This window comes from Schistocerca nitens, chromosome 2 (assembly GCF_023898315.1).
Source record: "Schistocerca nitens isolate TAMUIC-IGC-003100 chromosome 2, iqSchNite1.1, whole genome shotgun sequence".
NCBI classification, from domain to species: Eukaryota; Metazoa; Arthropoda; class Insecta; order Orthoptera; family Acrididae; genus Schistocerca; species Schistocerca nitens.
In genome coordinates this window covers 1068775639-1068788311 of record NC_064615.1, presented here as the reverse complement: position 1 = coordinate 1068788311, position 12673 = coordinate 1068775639, and the positions used below count along the sequence as shown (strand labels likewise).

General features: G+C 46.7%; 1 protein-coding gene across 3 annotated transcripts in view; it reads left to right on the top strand.

Moving 5' to 3' along the window:
* The window catches only part of LOC126237456 (dehydrogenase/reductase SDR family member 11-like), a 262806-nt gene that overhangs the window by 132590 nt on the left and 117543 nt on the right, over positions 1-12673 (top strand). For 2 of the 3 annotated variants that reach the window (XM_049947589.1, XM_049947591.1), the window contains exon 3: positions 7822-7951. The exons of the other annotated variant lie outside the window; for it this stretch is intronic. In XM_049947589.1, coding sequence (XP_049803546.1) covers positions 7822-7951 — 130 coding nt within the window. The remainder of the gene's footprint in view (positions 1-7821; positions 7952-12673) is intronic. 3 annotated transcript variants of the gene reach the window in all.

The following is a 12673-nucleotide window of genomic DNA, read 5'->3' as shown; positions in this document are numbered from 1 at the left end:
ATACGTGATACTACTGCCAACTGTACATATGGGTTCGAGTCCCGGTCGGGGCACACATTTTCAGCTGTCCCAATTGAGGTATATCAACAACACCTGCCGGCCGAAGTGGCCGTGCGGTTAAAGGCGCTGCAGTCTGGAACCGCAAGACCGCTACGGTCGCAGGTTCGAATCCTGCCTCGGGCATGGATGTTTGTGATGTCCTTAGGTTAGTTAGGTTTAACTAGTTCTAAGTTCTAGGGGACTAATGACCTCAGCAGTTGAGTCCCATAGTGCTCAGAGCCATTTGAACCAGAGCCAACAACACCTGTCGGCAGCTGAGGGTTTCAAGTAATTATCATTTATATGCACATAGCTATCCAATGACTTTTCTCACAGTGTAAAACATCTCCGCTTCAGATACGTCCCCTCAGATGTTGCGGAGATCGTGCTGGCTCAGGAAAAGAGCACACTCGCTGATGACCAAATTGACTTAAGGGAGAACTGTGTGCGTGGGCACATTATAGGAATAGCAACATCATGGCTTGAATGATCCTTTTGATGTGCGCTGAGCTGTTAAGCTTTCCCTGAACAAGCACGGGTTATTGGACGTTACGGATTTCCCGCTCATGATTCCCAGACTTGGTTCTGTATAATGAAATTTTCACTCTACAGCGGAGTGTGCGCTGATATGAAACTTCCCGTCAGATTAAAACTGTGTGCCGGACCGAGATTCGAACTCGGGACCTTTGACTTTCGCGGGCAAGTGCTCTACCGACTGAGCTACCCAAGCACGACTCACGCCCCGGCCTCACAGCTTTAATTCCACCAGTACCTCGTCTCCTACCTTCCAAACTTCACAGAAGCTCTCCTGCGAACCATGCAGAACTAGCACCCCTGGAAGAAAGGATATTGCGGAGACATGCCTTGCCACAGCCTGGGGGGTGTTTCTAGAATGAAATTTCACTCTACAGCGGAGTGTGCGCTGAGCACTTGCCCGCGAAAAGCAAAGGTCCCGAGTTCGAATCTCGGTCGGGCACACAGTTTTAATTTGGTCATGCATGTTTTTGCCTTGTACTCTTTTGGAATAGGATGAAGCCATTGCACCGCAGGTAACACCAGTTTGTCAACAAGAAACATAAATAGTAGTCACACCGCAGCCACACAGACAATCAATGCTGAGACAGTAGAAAAATATAGCCTGAACAGGTGGCGCATCACTTCCCGTCCTTCACAGACAAGGGACATCCATGGAACTCCAGATTTACGTAAATGCTAAGCAGGTCATGTGAACACAGCCAGCACCTCCACTCTCATGTATATCCTGGAGTCGAAGCCACAAGGAATCAGTGAGAGTATTTGAACGGCGTCAAGAAATTACCGAATCCAGCAATTGCCAATTTGGACTCAGCCTTTTGCAGCATCTACTTGTTCCAGAGGACTTTATGTAAGCCGAAAATTGTCTCTGATGCTGATATAAACTGCGACCATTACTGTATGTAGCCTACGTTAATGGAGGGTGAGGTGTCTTTTCACCTCAAAAATAATTTTTCAGTTGTTAATCATATTTCGAAAAACACCGAACCTTAACAGATAGCGACCAGACACATATTAAATGAAGACCAACGAGTTTTCGTAACGTCATAAATCACCCACATAAAGGGTTTTACTTTTGTATTGAACGACCAGGGAACCACGACACCAGTCACGAAATGACACCCGCAGCGAGCGTTTATGTAGTTTCCTAAGTCCAGCTTTAGGCGAAAAACTGCTAATGGTCGCAAATGACAAACTGCATACAACACTGTCCCTAATCTCCAATGAAGTTACTTGTATAGTTACCATGTAGGAAATGAAATCAAATCTGAGAGTTCATTAAGGGGCTCCGGAAAGGCTCAAAATCATGAAAAGTTCAATTTTTACTTTTTTGCGTTTTCTGAATCTGCAGACTATTACCTTTTAATAGATATATAATTTATTCAATTCCGAAGACTACAACTATTTTTAAATTTTTTTTGAAATGTGTTCTACATGGGCGTGACCCACTGTGGCGCTGTTAAACTGCTGTCAAATGGTGTTATTATTAACGTCCGTGTTCATCAGGTACATTTTAGTGATGTGAGATAAAGTATGTGTTGTGGCTAACCTGTGATGGTTCAATATATATCGCTGGTGTGATTGTCGATTGTTTCATGTTTATTTACTCTGTCGTTATCTCGAAAATATTCGTAATTAATTCTGTTTCTTGAGTGTCTGTTTTGTTGAAGTATAATAATGAGTAAAAGTAAAGTTATTAGAAATCCTCTGAAGGCTTTTAAGAAAAGGAGAAATGTTGGAAAGCCAAAGGTATGTGTTATTACTGTAAGCAATAAAGACGTTTACCTAGTGAGTGAACCTAACCTCTCAAGTACACCTGCCCATAGCAGTCAAAGTGGGAAAGAAAATACTTCGCAGAAGAAGCTTGGTTCAATGAGTGAAAACTATGAATGTTTTATGGGCGAATCGGATGTGAATGAAATATTTGATATGTCGGTTCTCAAAGGAATTTTTTCAAACTGTGTAAGATGTATTCATTGTAGTGAAGTTGGTCTGGAACTCTCCATAATAAAGCACGTAGGAGTTGCTAGTGAAATACAACTGAAATGTGATAAGTGTTCATACATGACCACCTTTTGGAACAGTGTTGCAGTAACTGCAACTGAAGAAAATGGTAGCAAAATCCACGAACACAACAACGAGCGATGCTTGCTTTAGACAAGGAACGCCTTCGGGCTGCAGACAGGGCTGTAAAGAGTCTAGAAATACAAGCAAGAGTAAACAGGAGGAGGAACAAGAGGAAGCTGGAGGAGGAGTTTGCAGAGGATGAAGATAATCCACCCTATGGACTTGGAATGCACTAAAAAGTTAATCCAATCTTTGTCGCTCGATTCCCAAAACTTTTATTTTCTCATACTAATTACATGTTTTCTAAGGATCTTCCAAACATATTTGTTTCAAACTTTCAGTAAATGTTACACAGTACCTTCTGCATAATTTAACACAGCCTTTTTCCAAAAAACTGTATATTTTTGAATATATAAATAAAAAATTGCAAAAAAATGTTGTGAATTTTCATTAAAATTGAAAAAAAATCATCTTTAATAACTGAACTAAAATTTTGTAAAATCCCTGTGTAAGTTGTAGCCCATATTCCAATAAATAATCTGTAAAAAGTTCAACTTCCTACCTCAAATACTTTGTGAGGAAAGATGTAATTTATAAGCGTTATTTTAACATTGCAAGTATAGGGCGTTCCGGAGCCCCTTAAACACTGATAGCCAAAACATCGCGACGACATGCTTAATAGCTTCTTTGTCCGTCTTTAGAACGAAATACATCACCGATTGTGCGTATCGCGCATCCGACAGTTTGTTAGTAGGCTTGTGGAGGTGTGTGGCATTAGATGTCCAAGTACATTCTCGTAAATAACAGGCGCCTGATTTGCGAACGCGGTAGTGATACCCGATAGCGACCCAGATAGTTTCTATAGGATTTGCATCAGGCGAATGTGGTCGCCGAGACATCAACGTGAGTTCACTATAATGTTCCTCTCACCACTGTAGCACTGTTCCGGCTCCGAGACACGGACAATTACGAGGGCAGTTCAATAAGTAATGCAACACATTTTTTTCTGAAACAGGGGTTGTTTTATTCAGCATTGAAATACACCAGGTTATTCCCCAATCTTTTAGCTACACAACACTATTTTTCAACGTAATCTCCATTCAATGCTACGGCCTTACGCCACCTTGAAATGAGGGCCTGTATGCCTGCACGGTACCATTCCACTGGTCGATGTCGGAGCCAACGTCGTACTGCATCAATAACTTCTTCATCATCCGCGTAGTGCGTCCCACGGATTGCGTCCTTCATTGGGCCAAACATATGGAAATCCGACGGTGCGAGATCGGGGCTGTAGGGTGCATGAGGAAGAACAGTCCACTGGAGTTTTGTGAGCTCCTCTCGGGTGCGAAGACTTGTGTGTGGTCTTGCGTTGTCATGAAGAAGGAGAAGTTCGTTCTGATTTTTGTGCCTACGAACACGCTGAAGTCGTTTCTTCAATTTCTGAAGAGTAGCACAATACACTTCAGAGTTGATCGTTTGACCATGGGGAAGGACATCGAACAGAATAACCCCTTCAGCGTCCCAGAAGACTGTAACCATGACTTTACCGGCTGAGGGTATGGCTTTAAACTTTTTCTTGGTAGGGGAGTGGGTGTGGCGCCACTCCATTGATTGCCGTTTTGTTTCAGGTTCGAAGTTATGAACCCATGTTTCATCGCCTGTAACAATCTTTGACAAGAAATTGTCACCCCCAGCCACATGACGAGCAAGCAATTCCGCACAGATGGTTCTCCTTTGCTCTTTATGGTGTTCGGTTAGACAACGAGGGACCCAGCGGGAACAAACCTTTGAATATCCCAACTGGTGAACAATTGTGACAGCACTACCAACAGAGATGTCAAGTTGAGCACTGAGTTGTTTGATGGTGATCCGTCGATCATCTCGAACGAGTGTGTTCGCACGCTCCGCCATTGCAGGAGTCACAGCTGTGCACGGCTGGCCCGCACGCGGGAGATCAGACAGTCTTGCTTGACCTTGCGGCGATGATGACACACGCTTTTCCCAACGACTCACCGTGCTTTTGTCCACTGCCAGATCACCGTAGACATTCTGCAAGCGCCTATGAATATCTGAGATGCCCTGGTTTTCCGCCAAAAGAAACTCGATCACTGCCCGTTGTTTGCAACGCACATCCGTTACAGACGCCATTTTAACAGGTCCGTACAGCGCTGCCACCTGTCGGAAGTCAATGAAACTATACGAGACGAAGCGGGAATGTTTGAAAATATTCCACAAGAAATATCCGGTTTTTTCAACCAAAATTGGCCGAGAAAAAAAATGTGTTGCATTACTTATTGAACTGCCCTCGTATACTGCTGAAAGATGACATCGCCCTCGGGGAAGACATCAACAGTGAAGGGATGCAACGGGTTCGCAGCTGTCAGCATGTCTTCCATTACCATCGCAGGTCCCATGCAAGAGCAGGAGAATGTCTCCCATAGCTTAATACCGCACCCACCAGCCTGCGTCCGTGGCGCGCTGCACGTTTCCAGCCGACGTTCACCTCGATGGTGTCTTTTGTGGAGACAACCATAGACCTAGTATAGCAAAAAAGTGATTCGCCCGAAGAGCAGACATGTTTCCACTGATCGTCGGTGGAATACCGATGGTCCCGTGCCCCCTGCAATCATAATCGACGATTTTGTTGCGTCAACGTGTGAAAACTTAGGAGAGGTCTGCTGCGGAGCGCCATATTCAATAATGTACGATGAACAGTGTGCTCCAAAACACTTGTGCGTGCACCAGCATTGTGTTCATTAGGCAGAAATGCCTCACATCACCATCTATCCTATTTTACAGAGAAAACAAGCCCCCGAACGCCACGTTTTGTAAAGAGTCATAGACGTCCAATCATTTAGCGCCTAGTGATAGCTTCACTGTCCTTCTACATCTTTCCGTAGATGCTCACACAGCAGTAGCACGTGGACATTCGATCAGCTTCGCCGTTTTTGAGATACTCGTTCACAGGCTCTGCGTAACAATAATCTGTCCTTTGTCAAAGTCGCTTATCCCAATATATTTCCCCATTTGCAGCCCATATTTTCGCTAGCGTATCTACCGTCCGTGTCTGCTCCGCTTACATTCTTTTGTTACAGCGTTAGGGACCCGAATCACTACCAGGCGGCGTCCAACGGCGTGATAGGCAGTGGTCATAATGTTTTGCCTTAACACTGTAAATGTTTTAACCAATTTTGGGTGAGCCTAAAAATTCGCTCCTTATTGGAGCAACATTTAATCAAGACAAAGTGTTTGTGAGGGGGATGGTCGTTAGCGGTGATAACAATGAAATGAAATTATCTCTGATGGTGGAAGAGGTGACAACAACGGAATTCACTAACGAAGTATATCACAGCTTTCAGTGTCAGCTGGAGAGCAGCAGCAGGAGTTATCACAGCTGAGAACAGTGACTATCTTGTGCCTTTTCTTCCTACGAAGTGGCTGGAGATTATCTGAACTTCAGGTGCTAATCTTTCTGGACAAACGAGAAAAATAAATCCGTAAAGAAGGGAAACGACAGAAATACGGCTTCTTGTCTCCCATTGGCTGTCCACAGCAGGCACTTAAAAAGTAGTGTTGTCTTTCTTTCCTCTCATGGTCCACTTTCTGAGAACAGAGACTTCCAGATCGAAGTGAGAACTAGAAATGGCAGCAATATGAGATTGAACGTGCGTGGAGAAAGACGTACATAATGTGAGAGTATGTTTTACTGTGTGCCATTATTTTCAAAAACTTTGTGTGCCATTGTTTTCAAAAGTTGTTCTTCTGATAAATGAAATGAAATGATCGTATGGCATTGTTGGCCTGGAGGCTCCAGTTATCATTGGACCAATGACTGTGATCAGGGGATACAACTATAGATGACGTAAGGTGAGTGGAAAGAACATTTGTGAGGTGTGCGTGGAGTGTACATGTTGACCTGCAACATCCACATGAAATGTCTGGCTGTTGCAGTCACTCCACAGCATCACTTTTCGGTAGTAATGGCGAGTGGAATGGCAATGTCAGTGGCATTTGAGAAACCCAACACTGATACAGTGAAAAACAAGAAACATTCTCATACTGCGACGTTCATCCTGTTATCCTGTCTTACTACGATGCCTGCAAAAGAATTAACTGGTAGCCAAGATCGCAGGAATTCTTTTTATTCCATGATTACCGCTTTCGGCGAAACTAAAACCACCATCATCGAATCCAGGGAGGACAGAAAACACTATAAAAGTGGGCTTGGATTCTACTTATATAACATGTGTACATACAAATTTAGTTACATACCTTTGGACACATACAGGTTACAACATCAAGGCAAACAATGGTGATATTAACAGTTGCCTATAACACCCAGGACTTACAAAATTGTCGCAAGGCCTGCGTGTTATAGGCAACTATTAGTATCACCATTGTTTGCTTTGATGTTGTAACCTGAATGTGTCCTAAGATCCGATGATGGCGGCTTTCGTTTCGTCGAAACCGGTAATCATGGAATACAAAGAATTACTGCGGTCTTGGCTACCAGTTTATTGTTTTACAAGCATCTAGGTTGCTCCCACATGAGCACAATGTGCTCCCTACAAAATTACTACGATGCCACCTTACATCGCCGGGTTCCCGGGTTCGATTCCCGGCGGGGTCAGGGATTTTCTCTGCCTCGTGAGGACTGGGTGTTGTGTGATGTCCTTAGGTTAGTTAGGTTTAAGTAGTTCTAAGTTCTAGGGGACTGATGACCATAGATGTTATGTCCCATAGTGCTCAAAACCATCTGAACCACCTTACATCGTACTGAGGTTAGACCGTAGTCCGTCTATACGTGTGAAACACACTGGTCGATCAACATATCGATTCTGGCTTCTTGATTGTGCTGCATCCTGCAAACCACCTTACGAAGTGTGTCGAAGTGTGGTTGAGAATACTTTGGGTATCTCTACCATTTGCCCGACTTGATGTTACGTTCGCAGATGGCGCACAGGAAGAACAAAGTCTGTGAGCCTCTGTATCGTTGAAATTTCTCCTCATAGGCAGTTGACAAGATTTATGTGGCAGGAAGTACCCTTCTTTGCTCCTACACTCTCCGGATGTTAATAGCAAGCTTGTCTTTTAACGTCCGCCACAATCGTTGCATGAGCTAGTTGATATGGCAAAACTTTTAAGCTTGTACAGTAAAATTACTTTCATTCTTGTGACCAGAGGGCAAGACGGAAACCTGGAAGCGCATCCTGGACCTGAACGTGCTGGGTCTGAGCATTTGCACCAGGGAGGCAGTGCAGGACATGCTGAGGAGGGGCGTCGACGACGGCTTCATCATCCACATCAACAGGTGCGCTTGTGATACGTCTTCTGACACAAATGTACTCTTATTTCTACACTCCTGGAAATTGAAATAAGAACACCGTGAATTCATTGTCCCAGGAAGGGGAAACTTTATTGACACATTTCTGGGGTCAGATACATCACATGATCACACTGACAGAACCACAGGCACATAGACACAGGCAACAGAGCATGCACAACGTCGGCACTAGTACAGTGTATATCCACCTTTCGCAGCAATGCAGGCTGCTATTCTCCCATGGAGACGATCGTAGAGATGCTGGATGTAGTCCTGTGGAACGGCTTGCCATGCCATTTCCACCTGGCGCCTCAGTTGGACCAGCGTTCGTGCTGGACGTGCAGACCGCGTGAGACGACGCTTCATCCAGTCCCAAACATGCTCCATGAGGGACAGATCCGGAGATCTTGCTGGCCAGGGTAGTTGACTTACACCTTCTGGAGCACGTTGGGTGGCACGGGATACATGCAGACGTGCATTGTCCTGTTGGAACAGCAAGTTCCCTTGCCGGTCTAGGAATGGTAGAACGATGGGTTCGATGACGGTTTGGATGTACCGTGCACTATTCAGTGTCCCCTCGACGATCACCAGTGGTGTACGGCCAGTGTAGGAGATCGCTCCCCACACCATGATGCCGGGTGTTGGCCCTGTGTGCCTCGGTCGTATGCAGTCCTGATTGTGGCGCTCACCTGCACGGCGCCAAACACGCATACGACCATCATTGGCACCAAGGCAGAAGCGACTCTCATCGCTGAAGACGACACGTCTCCATTCGTCCCTCCTTTCACGCCTGTCGCGACACCACTGGAGGCGGGCTGCACGATGTTGGGGCGTGAGCGGAAGACGGCCTAACGGTGTGCGGGACCGTAGCCCAGCTACATGGAGACGGTTGCGAATGGTCCTCGCCGATACCCCAGGAGCAACAGTGTCCCTAATCTGCTGGGAAGTGGCGGTGCGGTCCCCTACGGCACTGAGTAGGATCCTACGGTCTTGGCGTGCATCCATGCGTCGCTGCGGTCCGGTCCCAGGTCGACGGGCACGTGCACCTTCCGCCGACCACTGGCGACAACATCGATGTACTGTGGAGACCTCACGCCCCACGTGTTGAGCAATTCGGCGGTACGTCCACCCGGCCTCCCGCATGCCCACTATACGCCCTCGCTCAAAGTCCGTCAACTGCACATACGGTTCACGTCCACGCTGTCGCGGCATGCTACCAGTGTTAAAGACTGCGATGGAGCTCCGTATGCCACGGCAAAGTGGCTGACACTGACGGCGGCGGTGCACAAATGCTGCGCAGCTAGCGCCATTCGACGGCCAACACCGCGGTTCCTGGTGTGTCCGCTGTGCCGTGCGTGTGATCATTGCTTGTACAGCCCTCTCGCAGTGTCCGGAGCAAGTATGGTGGGTCTGACACACCGGTGTCAATGTGTTCTTTTTTCCATTTCCAGGAGTGTATTATGTTACATATATATGTTATTTCTGAAGTTTTCAGTCTAAAATACATAGTTTTGGCACAGATTTCCGATCGTGAAGAAAACGTTTGAAGGAGTTTCTCACCCCTACTGGAAGGAAAAGCAGAAGCAATCATGGTCGATGCTTAAAAAAAAAAAAAAACTAGTTGAGAAAACCGTCCCGAAACACCTATGTTACAAAACGCGTTTCCTGCGCAGGTACCCCGATATCAATATGGGATATGATCACCATGCACACGTACACAGGCAGTAAGACGGGTTGGCATACTTTGGATCAGGTGTTCGAGCAGCTTCTGGAGTATAGCCTCCCATTCTTGCACCAATGCCTGTCGGAGCTTCTGAAATATCGTAGAGGTTTGAAGACGTGCAGCTATACGTCGACCGAGAGGATCCCAGACGTGCTCGATTGGGTTTGGGTCTGGAGAACAGGCAGGCCACTCCATTCGCCTCATATCTGCTCCACGATGGCAGCTCGGTGGGGCCGTGCGTTATCATCCATCAGGCGGAAGGTGGGACCCACTGCACCCCTGAAAAGGCGGAGATACTGGTGCAAAATGACGTCCCAATACGCCTGATCTCTTAAAGTTCCTCTGCCAAAGACATGCAGGGGTGTACGTGCACCCACACCATCAAACCACGACGTCCATACAGGTCCCTTTCAAGGACATTAAAGGATTGGTATCTGGTTCCTGGTTCACGCCAGATGAAAACCCGGCGAGAATCTCTGTTCAGACTATACCTGGACTCGCCCGTGAACATAACGTGGAACCACTGTTCCATTGACTATGTACTTGTTCTTGACGCCAGGCTTTACGGGCTCTCCTGTGACCAGGGCTCAGTGGAATGCACCTTGCAGGTCTCCGGGCGAATAAACCATGACTGTTCAGTCGTCTGTAGACTGTGTGTCTGGAGATAGCTGTTCCAGTGACAGCGGTAAGGTCTCGAGCAAAGCTACCTGCAGTACTCCGTGGCCGACTGCGGGCACTGATGGTGAGATATCGGTCTTCTTGTGGTGTTGTACACTGTGGACGTCCCGCACTGTACCGCCTGGACACGTTTACTGTCTGCCGGAATCGTTGCCATAATCGTGAGATCACACTTTGTGGCACCCGAGGGGCCCAAGCAACGATCTGCTGTGTTTGACGAGCCTCCAGTCGCCCTAGTATTCTACTCCTCATAACGTCATCAGTATGTGTTCTTTTAGCCATTTTCAACACACAGTCACCATTAGCACGTCTGAAAACGTCTGCACCGTACTCTGACATGCACCAACACACCTCTGCGTATGGGGACTGCTGCCAGCGCCACCGTGCGACGACCGCAGGTAAAATGCACCGAATGGTCATACCCCGAAGTGGTTTACTCCCGGAAACCACCCACCAGAGCGTTGTTTCACCGTGTATCAGCATTATCCTTAATTTATGAGCATGAGTGTATTTAGTTTTTTGAAGCGACAATGATTAATAAGGTTTGAAATACACTGAGGTGACCAGTAGCATGGGATACCTCCTGACGTCATTTTCCTGGCGTAGTGTAGCAACTCGACGTGGTACGGACTCGACAAGTCGTTGACAGGCCCCTTGCATAAATATTGATCCATATTGGCTCTGAACCGACCTCTAGATTCTGCCCCTTAAATGTTCAGTGTGATTAATGTAGGGCGATCAGAGTGGCCAAATCAAATGGTTGAAATGGCTCTGAGCACTATGGAACTTAACTGCTGAGGTCATCAGTCCGCTATAACTTAGAACTACGTAAACCTAACTAACCTAAGGACATCACACACATCCATGCCCGAGGCAGGATTCGAACCTGCAACCGTAGCGGTCGCGCGACTCCAGACTGTAGCGCCTAGAACCGCTCGGCCACAACGGGCGGCGTGGCCAAATCATTCCTTCGAATTGTCCAGAAGGAGCTTCAATCCAACCGCGAACAACTGTGGCCCAATGACATGGCACATTCTCATCGATAAAAATTCAGTTGCTGTCTGTGGACATGAAGTCCGTGAGTGGCTGAAACTGGTCTCAAAGTAGCCAAGACTGTAGCGCCTCGAACCGCTCGGCCACTCCAGCCGGCGTGGCCAAATCATTCCTTCGAATTGTCCAGAAGGAGCTTCAATCCAATCGCGAACAACTGTGGCCCGATGACATGGCACATTCTCATCGATAAAAATTCAGTTGCTGTCTGTGAACAGGAAGTCCGTGAGTGGCTGAAAATGGTCTCAAAGTAGCCAAACATAAACATTTCCTGTCAGTGACCTAGTTCTCCCCATGTAAACACAGCCCACACCATTATACAGCCACCGCTACACAACCATCTTGTGCAATGGCTTATGGACTACCTGGGTCCATGACTCTGTGGGGACTGCACCACACTTGAACCGTACTATCAGCTCTTACCAAATGAAATCGGGACTCATCTGACCAGGCAACGGATTTCCTGTCGTCTGGGTTCCAACCATTTTGGTTACGAGTCCAGGAGAGGCGCTGCAATGTTCTGTTCCCGAAGACATTCGTGTCGGTCGTCTGCTGCCATAGCCCATTAACTTCAAATTTCACCTCACTGTCCTAACAGAAACGTTCGTCGTACGTCCCACGTTGATTTCTGCGTTTATTTCACGCAGAGTTGCTTGTCTGTTAGCACTGACAACTCCACGCGAACGTCGCTGCTCACGGTCGTTAAGTGAAGGCTATTGGCCACTGAGTTGTCTGCCGTGAGAGGTAATGTTTGAAATTTGGTGTTCTCCGCACTCATTTGACACTGTGGATTTAGAAATATTGAATTACCTAACCTTTCGAAAATGGACTGTCCCATTCAGCGTTCAAAGTCTCTTAATTCCCGTCGTGCGGCTATAATCACTTCGAAAATGTTTTCGTATGAATCACCTGAGCGCAAATGAGTGACAGCTGCACCAATTCTCATCTGAATGTGTAAGGCAGCCGACCACTTGTACGTTATGTTAAATAGGCCGAAGCTGCCCGACACCAGCCGAGATGAGGTATTTTGCTCAGATATCGTAACTGAGTCTTTTCATCGCGCAATTTGAGGTACATCTTTACTGTTGTACTCAGAATGATAGCGTCGCCGGACTATGGTGGTTGTTGAGTGCAAATTGTTTTCACCCTACCTACTTCGTCTTTCAAATGCGTTCATTGACATTGTATAACTGCCAGAGAGACGGGTGATGCCTCAGTTGTGAGCGCCAACGTGCTAGTGTGTAAAAATGTCATGGTCA